Source organism: Microtus oregoni, unplaced genomic scaffold (assembly GCF_018167655.1).
Source record: "Microtus oregoni isolate MIOR12 unplaced genomic scaffold, Mior012 000142F_ref0000161, whole genome shotgun sequence".
In the NCBI taxonomy this organism is placed as follows: Eukaryota; Metazoa; Chordata; class Mammalia; order Rodentia; family Cricetidae; genus Microtus; species Microtus oregoni.
Window position 1 is genome coordinate 666,471 of NW_024544792.1, and position 15,694 is coordinate 682,164.

General features: G+C 38.4%; 1 protein-coding gene across 1 annotated transcript; it reads right to left on the minus strand.

Annotated features, from left to right (window-relative positions):
• Nucleotides 1-212: 212 nt before the first annotated feature.
• Nucleotides 213-7,934, minus strand: LOC121444796 (P2Y purinoceptor 6-like; the record flags this gene model as incomplete). The annotated part of the gene is made up of 2 exons (XM_041646707.1): nt 7,841-7,934; nt 213-873 (listed from the first exon to the last, which is right to left on the minus strand). Coding segments are annotated over exons 1-2 (663 nt in total), but the record flags the coding sequence as incomplete, so codon positions are not given.
• Nucleotides 7,935-15,694: the final 7,760 nt, after the last annotated feature.

The window sequence follows — 15,694 nt, forward strand, 5'->3', positions numbered from 1 at the left end:
GCTGGAAAACCTGTGTTTTGCTCTCAAGGCCTTCAGCTGATTAGATGAGGTCCAGTTTCACTACTGATGTTAGTCTCTTTTTCTTAATAGTAGCAAATTACAAGTTAATTGTATCTATACAATGTCTTCACAGCACAATTAAACATGAGTGTTTAACAAAACAACTGGGCACCAGATCTCACATTCCTAAAAAACTAAATATAGAAGTCTCTGAAATAAATTTTATAAAAAAGATAAACATTGAAGATTCTTAAAAGGACTCCAGTCGGGTAAACAAGTAATTTCAGCAATGCTGTGGTGTCATAACAGAAATTCACTAATAGCTGAGCGTGCCTATGAATGCCAAGATAAGAAACGTTAAAGCCTTCAATGCACTCAAGCTGATAAAGGAAACACTCAATAATTACAGCAGCCCAGATGATCTTAGAAGCTACTCTGGCACATCTAACATTCCTTATGTGGCGAGTCTGTACTGGAAGAAAAGTAATCAGAAAAGCCTCTAGGCTAACACAGCTGAGTAAAAGGGAACTGGCATGAACATTTGCAATTTGGAAGTTCTGCCTCAAGGCAGATTGAAAAGAAGCTAAAGATGTGTCACTATTTGTCACTCCTGCTGTGATGGTAGAAAAAATGTTGCAGCCAACTAAGATGTCTGCCTGAGCTATGTTACTAATAAACACCACAGTGGATTTTCTGGATACAGAAGGAAATGTCAGTATCAGCATGACATACAGACTAGCGAGCAATCCCAATAGGGTCATGATGGCATTTGGAGAAGGTAAGACTAGATATTGGATGTATTTGAACACCAGGTACCTTCGGAGGTCTTTCATATGGTCTCGATGTATTAAAATGTGAAGTCGGGCAGGATTCCTAGAGTAAGGTAGAGAAGAAAAAATTCTATAATATTATATGCAACACAACTTAAAGCACTTGAAACTATAGTTCTGTGCGTGAGAGTTAGTGGTTTTGATAGCTTTCCCATGATTAGACCCAGTTTCATATTATATCACACAGACATCTAAAATGACATCAAACTTTTGGTGGCAATTGATGGCAAAGACAAAAATCTTTTTTTCCAGTACTGGATAGAAGCTCACAGGAGGCAGAGAGGCCAGCAGATCTGAGTTCAAGGCTAGTCTAGTCGACAGAGTGAGTTCCAGGAGTCAGTTCTGTGTTAGAGAGAACTTTTCTTAAAGAAAACAAAACAACAACTAAAAATCACATTTCTTCTGTTTAAAAGCTTTCTATAACCCTGATTGCTCTTCGAGCTTATGAGGGAGGGGGACTTGATCGGGGGAGTGGGAGGGAAATGGGAGGCAGTGGCGGGAAGGAGGCAGAAATCCTTAATAAATAAATAAATTAAAAAAAACAAAAAAGTTTTCTATATATAAACTGATGTCTCAGGGTTTCATCTTTTCTTCTGATCACTTAGAGTAACCAAAGAATTAAAAGAAATTTTCCTGAGGAGATTGATTCATATATCAGAATCAGGAAAATTCTTGGGGCAGATGTCTAGTGGAGAGAAAACAGTATTCTTCTTGATCAATGCACTAGAAATGAGAGGGAAATGTTACACTTACAATTTCTAAATGAAATTATGACAATATTTAAATGATCTCTCCTCCTTCACACAGAAATACTTTTTACAGCTAACAACTGTTTTTTCTACAGTCGCCCACCCCACCACAATAATTCTTCACATTGGTATCCTTTGCATTTACAAATAGCATGCTTAGAGCATTATTTTCCATTCATCTGAAATCTCCTCTATGATTTCTGTCATATGTACCATCACGACACTAAGGAAGAGCATTTTGTGTGGCAGCTATTAAAACAAGAGTGACATGGAAAACATCCTCAAGGAAATCATTACAAATAGATAGCATTTTCTAGTTAGGATTGTCATTGCTGTGATGAAACAGCATCATCAAAGCAACTTGGGGAGGAAAGGATTTATATGGCTTATGCTTCCACGTCACAGATTATCATCAAAGAAAGTCAGGACAGGAACTCAAACAGGGCAGGAACCTGGAGGCAGAAACTGATACAGAGGCTATGGATGGGTTCTGCTTACTGGGTTGTTTCCCTTGCCTTTCTCATGCTGCTTTCTTATAAAACCCAAGACTACGAACCCAACAATGGTGTCACTCACAATGCGCTGGACTCTCTCCCATCAATCAATAATTGAGAAAATGCTCTACAGACTTGCCTACAACCTGATCTTATGGAGGCATTTTTTTCCTCAATTGTGGTTCCCTATTCTCAGATGAATTTTGCCTGTGTTTTGAAATGTAATTAGTTTTTTTTGTGTAATTTTTTAAAATTTATTTATTTATTAAAGATTTCTGTCTCTTCCCCACCACTGCCTCCCATTTCCCTCCCCCTCCCCCAATTAAGTCCCCCTCTCTGGTCAGCCCAAAGAGCAATCAGGGTTCCCTGCCCTGTGGGAAGTCCAAGGACCACCCACCTCCATCCAGGTCTAGTAAGGTGAGCATCCAAACTGCCTAGGCTCCCACAAAGCCAGTATGTGCAGTAGGATCAGAAACCCATTGCCATTGTTCTTGAGTTCTCAGTAGTCCTCATTGTCTGCTATGTTCAGCGAGTCCAGTTTTATCCCAGGCTTTTTCAGACCCAGGCCAGCTGGCCTTGGTGAGTTCACAATAGAACATCCCCATTGTCTCAGTGTGTGGGTGCACCCCTCGCGGTTCTGATACAAAGTGTAAAGTAGGGGTATTTTCACTGCAAAGAAAATTATATAAAAATCTATGTCTCTGATAATGTCTCAAAATTCCAGAATGTAGTTTGTTGTGTGAGATGCGTAAACTTTTTGTTGTTCTCAAAACTGCATGAATAAGAGAAAATATGCATGAAAGACACAATTTAAAATGTCTAAGGTATCTCAAAGTTGTTTTGATTTGCATTTCCCTGATCGCTAAGGAGGTTGAGCATGACCTTAAGTGTCTTTTGGCCATTTGAACTTCCTCTGCTGAGAATTCTCTGTTCAGTTCAGTGCCCCATTTTTTAATTGGGTTAATTAGCATTTTAAAGTCTAGTTTCCTGAGTTCTCTATATATTTTGGAGATCAGACCTTTGTCTGTTGCGGGGTTGGTGAAGATCTTCTACCAGTCAGTAGGTTGCCTTTTTGTCTTGGTGACAGTGTCCTTTGCTTTACAGAAGCTTCTCAGTTTTAGTAGGTCCCATTTATTCAATGTTGCCCTTAATGTCTGTGCTGTTGGGGTTACACATAGGAAGCGATCTCCTGTGCCCATCTGCTGTAGGGTACTTCCCACTTTCTCTTCTATCAGGTTCAATGTGTTCTGACTGATAGTAAGGTCTTTAATCCATTTGGACTTGAGTTTTGTGCATGGTGATAGATAAGGGTCTATTTTCATTCTTCTACAGGTTGACCTCCAGTTATGCCAGCACCATTTGTTGAAGATGCTTTCTTTCTCATCTTACACCTGTCAGAATGGCTAAAATAAAAAACTCCAATGATAGCCTTTGCTGGAGAGGCTGTGGAGGAAGGGGTACCTTCATCCATTGCTGGTGGGAATGCAATCTTGTGCAACCACTTTGGAAATCGGTGTTTCGGTTTCTCAGGAAATTCGGGATCAACCTACCCCTGGACCCAGCAATACCACTCCTGGGAATATACCCAAGAGATGCCCGATCAGATGACAAGAGCATTTGTTCAACTATGTTCATAGCAGTATTATTTGTAATAGCCAGAACCTGTAAACATCCTAGATGCCCTTCAATGGAAGAATGGATGAAGAAAGTATGGAATATCTACACATTAGAGTACTACGCTGCGGTAAAAAACAATGACTTCTCGAATTTTGCATGCAAATGGATGGAAATAGAAAACACTATCCTGAGTGAGGTAACCCAGACCCAAAAAGATAAATATGGGATGTACTCACTCATAATTGGTTTCTAGCCATAAACAAGGGTCACGGAGTCTACAATTGGTGATCCCAAAGAAACTAAGTAAGAAGAACCTTCATCTGGTGATGGATGGAGATAGAGACAGAGACCCACACTGGAGCACTGGACTGAGTTCCCAAGGTCCCAATGAGGAGCAGAAGGAGGGAGAACATGAGCAAAGAAGTCGGGACCACGAGGGGTGCACCCACCCACTGAGACAGTGGAGCTGATCTATTGGGAGCTCACCAAGGCCAGCTGGACTGTGACTGAAAAAGCATGGGATAAAACTGGACTCTCTGAGCATGGCGAACAATGAGGGCTGATGAGACGCCAAGGACAATGGCACGGGGTTTTGAACCTACGTAATGTGCTGGCTTTGTGGGAGCCTAGCCAGTTTGGATGTTCACCTTCCTAGAAATGGACTGAGAGGGGAGGACCTAGGACTTCCCACAGGGCAGGGAACCCTGACTGCTCTTTGGACTTTAGAGGGAGGGGGAGAGGAGTGGGGGTAGGGGGAGAAGGGTGGGAGGAGGGGGAGAAGGGTGGGAGGAGGGGGAGGGAAATGGGAGGCTGGGAGGAGGTGGAAACTTGTTTTTTTTTCTCCTTTTCTCAATAAAAAAATGGAAAAAAAATAAAATGTCTAAGGTTCAGAAAGCCAATCTGAATGAGTTCCTAGATAAAGGTTAATAATAAGCTTCAGCCTATCAGGGTCATTAAGCTGTGTTGTCTGTAGGGATACTTTATTTGTATTTTTAATAAATAAAGCTTTCTTGAAGGTCAGAGTATAAAGCAAAGGCACTAGAGGTCAGGGAGTGGTAGCAAACACCTTTTATCCCAGAACTCGGAGAGAGAGGCAGATGGATCTCTGAATTCAAGGCTACCCTGAGCTACACAAAATCAATTGAGAAAGATCCAGGTGGTGGTGGCTCACACTTTTAATCCTAGTGTTTGGGAGTCACATACCTTAATCCCAACACTAGGGAGGTGGAGTCAGGAGCAATGTAACTGGGCAGCATGAGGAATATAAAGGGGAAAAGACAGGAACCCAGTGGAGTGTGGAGTCTGAGTATTTGTGGAGACAGGATCTTGCCCTTTTGATATGAAGATTAGGTATAGGTAAAAGGTCTCTATAGTGGTTAGCTGCTTTGCTTTTCTGATCTTCAGCTTGAACACCAATATATGTCTCTGGGTTTTTATTTTTTTTGTTCTACATTTGTCATACCTTTCTGATTTTCCAAGAGACAGACTTTTCAGTCAGATAATTCAAATTTGCGATGTTCAGAAGTGCTTACTTGCTCATGGAGTGTTCTGTTTTGTTTTTAACACCAGGTGAAGCAGAGCTCAATAGCTGCTTTACAGCTTTTCATTGGAGTCCTACAAATTCCACCTCTAGCAAACAAAGGGATTATGAACCACTGTGCCTGATGAACAGAACTGAAAAACTATTCAACAAATCTGTAGCAAGCCAAATTCAGTATCGTGTTTAGAATCATACAGCATGATAACATGGGATTTGTTCCTGGAATGAAAGGATGATAGGTGTTTTTTTTATTATTATTATTATTTTGCACTCCCTTAAAAAGTGATCTTAAGTTGGGCATAATGGCACAGGCCTTTAATCCTAGCGCTTGGGAGAAAGAGTCAGGCAGATCTCTATGAGTTCAAGGCCAACCTTGTCTACAGAACAAGTTCCAGGACAGCCAGAACTGTTACACAGAAACCCTGTCTTGAAAAATAAAAAAAAAAAGAATGTAAAAAAGAAAGAAAAAGTGACCCTAATTTTAGTGATTAAAAAAAGACAAGCCTTTTGTAGGCTCAGTAACTTAAACAAACTCGCATATGACTAAGAAATGCAGGGACTTCTAATACAGGCTTGTCTAAACAGCAAAGTTTTGCTCTTTGCATCCCAACATGTTTTCTAAGATTCTACAAGAACTTACCTTTGGATACTTTTCATTAATTTGAAATTACAGCTTAGGATGTCAATATACAAAGAATTTTTCAAAAAAGTCAACCTTGCAATATTTCTTCTTTCACCACCTTTAAAACCAGTCCTTTAAATTCTTCGTTATTAAAGTAACCTTGGGATAGTTTTACAAAGAACTTTAGGCAACTAAGGAAGGCTGAGAGTGAAAAAAAAAGTTTCCCCAGGGAAGAGCACACCAATTGGTAATTCACTACCAAACGGTCAACACTGAAAACATATATCTAAATAACATTATGCAGACTGAGAAGGCTATGTTTAGAAATATAGATGCATATGCATACATGCATGCAATAACATTTTTTAAAGACTGAAAAGTTGAAAGAAAATACAAAGGGGGTTATGGAAGTGATTGGAGGGAAAGGGGGAAGTAGATATGATGCAATTATATTTCAATATTTAAAAAAGTGGAAGGAAGGGAAATTTATTAGGTGATTGGAACAGGCATATCAAAAGACATGGGTTTCAAGCTGCTTACAAATGGAATAACGAGAAAGACACTGACTACAGTATGAAATACTGAAAGAAGAAAAATAAATAATGAAGACAAAATAAATGCCCAAAGAAAATTTCTTTTACTTGTCATTATGTTCAAAAGGATTTGAATCTCATAAAACAACCATGTTCAGGTCATGTCTTATTTACTACCCCATGTGTCCTTTTCCATTTACCTCCTTTTCACTTTTAAAGCAAGGCCAGATGCATTATTCCAATCATCTTTGAGAGAGAGAGAGACAGAGAGAGAGAGAGAGAGAGAGAGAGAGAGAGAGAGAGAGAGAGAGACAGAGAGACAGAGAGACAGAGAGACAGAGAGAGAGAGACAGAGAGAGACAGAGAGAGAGAGAGAAAGGGGGGAGAAGGAGAGGGAAAGAAAGAAAGAGGGGGGAGATAGAGAGAGGGAGAACTGGAAGAGCACTCCCCAAAGAAAAAAATCAATGGGCAGCTAGGCTAGTTATCACATTTATGCATTTGTCAATGAGAAAGGAGATTGTTTCATGAATAATTCGTAGAGGAAAGTGGGCCGGGGCAGGCAATGGAGTCAGAAAACTGTTGTTTAGAATTCTGTTGATGGCCATATCTCCTGATCTGGGCCAGGAAATCCCACTTCAAAGACCCTTGCATGAGTGAGTACGTGCAAATGTCAAGTTACATCACCTCAGAAGGAAGTGAAACCGAACAACTCCGAACCACACAGAAGTGTAGCTATGTACTATGATTACTATCAAAAGCAATCTGATTGCGTTTATCGCTTTGATTGTGCTAATATCTTCGTGGATGTGTGTGTATGCTCAAATTTGTCACTTTAAAGGTGATCATTTTTATAAGCTATGCTTCATTACCTATTTTAAGAGAGAAATGTAACTCCATTTCAAAAACAAAATAAAGCAGCCTGAAATTTGATCGTGTGAATTAAAGTTGATGAACTAACTCTGTTTACATTGCCAAGCATAATTATGGGTTCTCACAAAATACAAAGTGATTTTTTTAAAATAAAAGTCAAGTGAATTGTTTTCTGAAGTCAGACTAGTCGAACTGTACAGTTTCGTTTCTTAATATAGCAAGACGGTGTCTAATCTGTACTATTATGACACCAAAGATAAAAATATTTGATACAGATTTATAGCTTGCCCTCCATCAGTTCAGAATTCAGAGGAAGAACACAAACAGAAATGTGTGTATGTACATGCATATGAAAATATTCTAGCAGGCAGTAACAGATAGTAAGAGTTAGTTACTTAATGAGTATACTGGGTACAACGATTTAAGGCAGCAACAACCAAAAAACCTTCACGTTCACATCTACTGGTAATTTGGCTATATTTTTTTTCCTTCATATCCAAACTGACAAACGTATTTGTTGAGATTAATTACAGACATACTTAATGCTTCTAGTTAGACATATTCAAAAGTAGAGGTCATACTTACATGATGATGAAGAATCAAACCAGATACACTCCCCAAGGGGTTGGTGTAGGTAAACAGAATCAGGGTAAACTTTCTGTTTAGATGTCTTCTTTTCTGGGCTGCATTTCACTGGAAGTCGTGGGTAAGCTGTTCATCTAATGCCTCTGCCAAAGAATTTGCTACAGCAGATTTCACAGGAAATGTCTGAATCATTACTCTTAATAGGTTTTTTTTTTGTGTGTGTGTAATATGGAAAAGTTGATACTTCTATTTTTGCAGCAACTTCTTATTTTCCCTTTGAAGATGTGAGAAATGCAGTCTTCATCAGATGGAAAACCACCTCAAGTTTTGAACAAGTTAAAGCTTGGCAATTAAAATCCTTTGTGAAAGAAGACAGGATATACATAAACAAATATCCACATACAGGGGAAATAAAATGGAATTTTAAGGGCGAGTCTGAGTCTGAAGGATAAAATACCCTAAAATTCACAGCTTCCCGGTGATTCCATAAGAACTTATGCTAAGAAACGCACAGGGTTATTTTTCTTCATTTTAATGGTATTTTTACTATGAATGTTGTGTGTGGCTGGATGGAGAAACAGAGATAGAAAGAAGGACAAGCACAGACAGATAAGACAGGACATACAAGATACAAGAAGAGAGAAAGGGAGGAAGAAAGAAAAGAAGAAGGAAGGTTCAGGAATTTTAATCTGAATATTCAAGTAAAAGCAAATTCCAGGCCTGCAATAGAGCTTAAGTAACAATATTGTCTTGTATCAATGCTTGTCATCAACTTTCACATAACACTTAAAAAAACCAACACACCCTGTGCACTTATGAGCTAAGTATTCCATTTTCAGGTGGCAAAACTCAGCAACACCAATAAAGCCACGACTAGCATCCACATTTGTGTACTGTTGACTGCAGATTCTTTTCAGTAGAATAATAAAAACAAGAAGTTTACATGTGAAACTGCAGGGGTTGGAAAGACAGCTCAATAGTTAAGAGCACATACTGCTTTTGAAAAGGCAGTTTTATTCTTCACAGTCACATTGAACTTTTTATAGCTGCCTGTAACTCCACTCCCAGAGGATGTAACATCTATTTCTGACTTTCCCAGGTACCTGTATTCACAGGCACATACACATATGCAAAACTAAAAATAATTTTAAAACATTTAAGAGTGGTTTGCCTGCATGTATGTGGATTTGCCACAATGTGTGCATTGCTCATGGAAGCCAGAACAGGGCACTATATCTCCATGGAACTGGACTTGCAGATGGTTGTTAGGCTTCACGTGGCTGCTGGGAACCAAGCCTGGGTACTTTGCAAGAGCACCCGGTGCTCTTAACCTCTGAGCCATGTTTCCAGTCCAAAATAAATCATTTTTTTTTAAATGTGAAACTGTAAGGAGTTGAGGCAAAGTGGACAGGCCTCCAGTGACAAGTGTGAGAGACCATAGAAATCAGAAACTTTAAAATGGCATCACAATTTTAGGGACCCACAGCCTTCCCCAAACCCCTCCCTACTTCCAACATATTTTATAGTTTCCTCTTAAAAGACTCTGCTATGTATTTTATGGAACATCAACATTTTGCAGATCATCCAGCGTTTACTGTGGTAAAAATGTTCAACAGGAAGTGGGGACTTGCGCTGACAACATAATATCTATGGCACTGCAAACTCCTGTCTAACCAGGATTAACCCCCAAACAACTGGGAAAGGAATTGTTGGCAGCTGCTGGCTCCCAGCTGACATGTTTGTCCTTGATGAACTGCCACTGGAGAATGATAACAGACCTGTAGTCTTTTTCAATATATGAGTTCTGGCACCAGCTCTTTTTTCCCCTCTGCCAAAGACAAAACATATTCTCAACTTCATTTCTTGATGGGCAGAGCAGAGCTTCTGGTGGTCAAAAATTCCCTGCTTAATTTTTCTATGCAAGCTTGCATACATTTTTCTTTTTGACCAAGGAAAAGAGAAAAAATGCCTTTGATTACCCCAAACCGAAATGCGTACCAGAAGTCTTCAGTAGTTTGGCTGGGATTAATATTAATATAATCAATTAACATAATATATATTAAATTCCCATCTCTTTGAAAAGCACCATCATAGCTCATATGTATATTAACCTTCCTCCCCCTTATTCACAAGGTTTGCTACCTTATTTTCAGAGCCTTTCCTTTAGACCTATCAAACATCGCTATGTAGCAAAAAATAATATGTACAAATACTTGATCATTCCTCCACACAAATTTGGGTTTCCCCCAAAAAGAAATTTTGATTTCTGTAGCTCATCACAGTACCTTACACATAATGTACTAAATTCTCATAGTTAGAATTTTGAATTGTTAAATATATAATGCCATTACCTGGCACTGAAGGTATCTTCCCCAAATCATTAAGCAACATAAATCAAATTACAAAGTGTAATAGCTCATACTAACTCTTAAATAAACTCTAACTGTACAACTCTCCAGCTTTGAATTTTGATCCTTACCTGTTTAAATAACTTCACATCTAAACAAAATTGATAAAGAGAGAAAGAAGACACAGACTCAGACACAGAGACACAGACACAGAGAGATACAGAGAGACAGAAGATTGTTTTGTTGCCAAGAGCTTATCTGGTCCAACTGTTTAACTGTTCTGGAAGTAAAGTACTATTGAATAAAATAAGCAATAGGTAAAGATATTTTGAGTCCTCTTTCTACCATGTATACAATTCAAACACACTGAAATCGATATCAAACACAAAATGACTGTTTGGATCCTACAGATTATACTAAAATCTTTAAGTGTCCTCCTCCCATCAGATTTATACCATCTATGTATTTAATCTCATCATCAACACCCCCATTTAAGTCAGCACTAAAAATATTGAATTAGGATAGTAACCAAGATAGACTTCTTGTGATGCTTCATATTAAAGATCTGTCTCAGTAAACATAGATAAACTAAAATTTATCTTTGAAGATAATAATCAGTCATGAAACTTAGTGTCCATCCATACTCCAAAATACTAGTTTATCCCTGAAAAGAATATTTTCTATAGAACAGCAGCCCTTCTTTATAAAAAATCAAAAATTAATTAATCAATTAAGAAAACAAAAACAAACAAACAAGCCAAAAGCACCAGAGACGCTAAGAGCAATGACTGGATATGAACTTGGGCAACTGAAGGAAAACAGTGTTAGAGTTTGAAAACCAGACACAATTCTCTGGTATCTAGATGCCATAATACAAGTAATTAGTACTCTTAACATTTTCAGGGGAAAGATGAATCACCCTCTAATCTTTTCAACTTCTCAAACTTTATTTTTTTTCTTAGGAAAGAAAATGGTCATTATTGTGAATAATGGCATGAGGAAAATGTAGAGAAAGTGATCAAAGGGAAAAATTCATTTAGTATTAATATGTTTTTGAAATGCAGAGAGCATAGCCTGGGGACTAAATTTTATGATACTTTTATATATTGTTGAAATTTGCCAATACTGTAGATCTTAGGGGTCTCACCATTAAATATATGTAAACAATATCTCCCTAAATCAAATCTTGATTTTCTAAGGTCTACCCTCTTTAAATCCTCACAGATATTACCTAAATTTCCAATTGAAGAAACTCATGAGATTATCTATTATAATGAGACCTTTCATTTACCAGATGATGAAAGCAAGTTCTAGAAAATGCAAATAATTTGGCATAGGGCCTACAGAAAACTAGCATATGAGTTGAAAGTAGAAGTTCTTTTCATGTCTTTTGGCAGAATACCTTTCCATCATGATTCAGAATCTCATGGACGCTAAAAAGTCTGCCTTGTCTTGGACGCAAAAATGGAAGAATGGATGAAGAAAGTATGGAATATATACATATTAGAGTACTACTCAGCAGTAAAAAACAAGGACTTCTTGAATTTTGCATACAAATGGACAGAAATAGAAAACACTACCCTGAGTGAGGTAAGCCAGACCCAAAAAAGGAACATACTCACTCATATTTGGTTTCTAGCCATAAATAAAGGACATTGAGCCTATAATTAGTGATCCTAGAAAAGCTAAATAAGAAGGTGAACCCAAAGAAAAACATATAGGCATCCTCCTGAATATTAACGTTCATCAGGCGATGAAAGGAGACAGAGACAGAGACCCACATAGGAGCACCAGACAGAAATCTCAAGATCCAAATCAGGAGCAGAAGGAGAGAGAGCACGAGCAAGGAACTCAGGACCACGAGGGGTGCACCCACACACTGAGAAAATGGGGATGTTCTATTGGGAACTCACCAAGGCCAGCTGGCCTGGGTCTGAAAAAGCATGGGATAAAACCGGACTCTCAGAACATAGTGGACAATGAGGACTACTGAGAACTCAAGAACAATGGCACTGGGTTTTTGATCCTACTGCACGTACTGGCTTTGTGGGAGCCTAGGCAGTTTGGATGCTCACCTTACTAGACCTGGATGGAGATGGGTGGTCCTTGGACTTCCCACAGGTCATGGAACCCTTATTGCTCTTCGGGCTGACGAGGGAGGGGGACTTGATTGGGGGAGGGGGAGGGAAATGGGAGGTGGTGGCAGGGAGGAGGCAGAAATCTTTAATAAATAATTAATAAAAAATAAAATAAAAAAATACTCCTATTTGCACCATAAAAAATTAAACTCTATACTTCTTTTTCTCTGTGTGTGTAAATGTCTTTGTATGTATGCACATGCATTTGCAGGTACATGTGCTTATGTATGTACACATATGGGGGGACAAAAGGTGCATCAAATATTCCTTAATAACTCTTGACTTAATTTTTTGAGTCAGAGTCTCTTGCTGAACCTGGGGCTTAATGATTTGGCTAGACTGGCTGATTATACAAGCCCCATGGACATTCCTGTCTCTGCCTCCCCAGTGCAAGAATTATAGACATGCACTATTGCAGCATCCTTTTCTTTTGGTACAGGAGATCAAACTCAGGTCCTCATGTTTGCAGGTCAAGCATTTTAGAGATTGAACTACCTGTCCAGTGCCTATACATTGCTTTTTATATGTTTCTTGGAGCACTTCTATATTTGTCAAGCTATGCTTTCTTTGACGCTAGCTCTCTTTTTCACCGGTGTTGAGAACTGAAGAAAAAAAAAAAAAACAAGCAATTGAGATAGCGATATGCTTTACTCAGCATTTGTCCCTTGTAACTCAAAGCCTAATAGCTTTCATGTGACAGAATTGCTGTGAAACTTGCGGTAAGATTTAAAGTTTGGATAAGAATAAACATTTCTATCTAGCAGAGACAACATGAATAATGTGAGATTGAGTGGTAAGATTATAAGTGAGAAATACTTCCATACTGCATGCTATTTTGAAACAGAAATGCTTACTTGCCACAAGTACATAATGATAGAAGTATAAATATAAATGTAATTCACCCCAAAGAAAAGCATTTTTAATAATTTTTAAATGTTTAAAGAATAAATTCAAGCAATGATACAAGATATTACAAAGACATTAAGCTATCAAAAGAAATAATCTACAGAAACAGAGAAGCAGTCATGCTAAAGTCTTTAGTAAAAGTGAGAGTATATACAAATGCATATGTGAGAAAGGAAAATGAACATTTAAACACTACTAAGAGTTAGTCTACTCCTTAGCATTGTAAATTACTCCACTGAAGGAAGAAAGGCAACCTGAACAAAAATAAAGAAACACAATCAACTATTCCAGATGCACAGTCTCAGTGCACAAACAGAAACCGTATGAAAAACCAAGACAACATGTCTCTTCAAAGAATTATAACAATGACACCTAATGAGGATGATCTGGAAGGACTTCCAGACAAAGAATTCAAAAGAGTGACTATAAGCATGTTTATGCAATTCATAGAAGATACAAATATACTTCAGGAGAACAAAAACATAGAGATAATGAATGAAATAAGGATGCCAATCCAAAATGCGAAAAAATGAATTCAACAAAGAAATAGAATCACTGAAGAAAGTCCATCTAAAATGATGCTAAAAATGAAATGTTTCAATGAATCTAATAAAATGTGAATGGAAATTCTCACCAAGAGAATAGATCATCTGAAAAATAAAATCAAAAACAAGCAAACAAAAAACTGAAAATCAAGACTGAAAGACAAGGTAGAAATATATCACTCAGTAAAGGCCAATAAGATTTTTCTTAATGAACAGAATGTGAACACCATGAAAAGACTAAAATTTTGAATTAGCGGCATTATCCTGATACCAAAAAAGATAAAAATATAACTAACAATAAAAAACTATATACTAGTCTCCCTAATGAACATATAGAGGCAAAAATTTGCAGTAAAATACAAACTGAATTCAAGAACACATCAAAAAAACTTCCACAATCAAGTCAGCTTTATCCCAGATATGCAGAAAGGGTATTAAAAGTTGCAGGAGGTCAAGTAGTTTGCTACGGCAAGTCCAGATTAAATCACTTTTTTACAAACTGGAAGTATACCCACTAAAACCAGGAGGAAGATAAGTTTCCACTCCCGTTTAACGTAGAATTTGAGATCTTAGCTCTAGTAACAACACTAGAAAACAAGGGTAAATAGGAAAAAAAGTAGAAATATGCCTATTTGTAGATGATATGACTCTATGCATAAAAGTCCCGAATAACTCTACCATAAAATTCATACAGCTGATAAATACATTCAGCAAGGCAGCAGGTCACAGAATTAACACACAAAAATTTGTACCATCCTAATGGGGAACCTCCTTCAGCCAATAACCTTTAAGAGACTGGATCAAGTTATGGTACCCAGAGAAAAATCCCGGCCTGCCCAGGGCTCGCCCTCTCTCTGGTTCTTGCATTACACACCTGAAGTTTGAATTCTCATTCCTGTTCCATGAGTTTGCCTCTTATAAGAAAGAAATATAATGGGAATCTTTTGAGGTTATCTTGGGATTTTTTGACTTGCATCCTCATCCCCTTTTTCAGTAACATCTAATGCCCAAATTGTAGGTCGTGGGGACCAGCACACCCCCATTTCAAGACTCTCACAGCAGCTGCCTGGTGCATTGGGCACTGACTCTCCCCCCCCCCCCCCGCAGCTACAGCCAGACACCGCTGGGACCCATGTGGTGTATTTGGGCACGACCTCGGCTCCAGCTGACTGCTCCTGATCTACAGCAGCAACACGTGGCCCTCCACAGGCCACGGCCTCCCCAGTCAGGGATCCCAGCAGAGTGCACAGTCTGTGACTGACCGAAGGCTCTCGGTTTTCTCTTTATCCAGGTCACCAACTCTCAGAATAACTTTGATCGTCTTAATAACTGTTATTAATTTGTTTTAAAAAAATTCTCTGGAGTTGTATATCAGATATCCTGAATGCAAGATATTTACACTACTAATCACAACAGTAGCAAAATTACAATTATGAAGTAGCAGCAAAAATAATTTTATGGATGGGGGGGTCACCACTATATGAGAAACTGTATTAAAGAGATACAGCATTAGGAAGTTTGAGAACTACTGCTATACATAAACAACAAGCATACCTTAAAAAAAGAGGGAAATAATCTTATTCACAGTTGCCTCAAATATGTCTTGAAATAATTTTTATTTATTTATTTATTTGTTTGTTTGATTGTTTGTTTATTTAAGATTTCTGCCTCTTCCCCGCCACTGCCTCCCATTTCCCTCCCCGATCAAGTCCCCCTCCCTCATCAGTCCAAAGAGCAGTCAGGGTTCCCTGCCCTGTGGGAATTCCAAGGACCACCCACCTCCATCCAGGTCTAGTAAGGTGAGCATCCAAACTGCCTAGGTTCCCACAAAGCCAGAACGTGCAGTAGGATCAAAACCCAGTGCCATTGTTCTTGAGTTCTCAGTAGTCCTCATTGTCCACTATGTTCTGAGAGTTC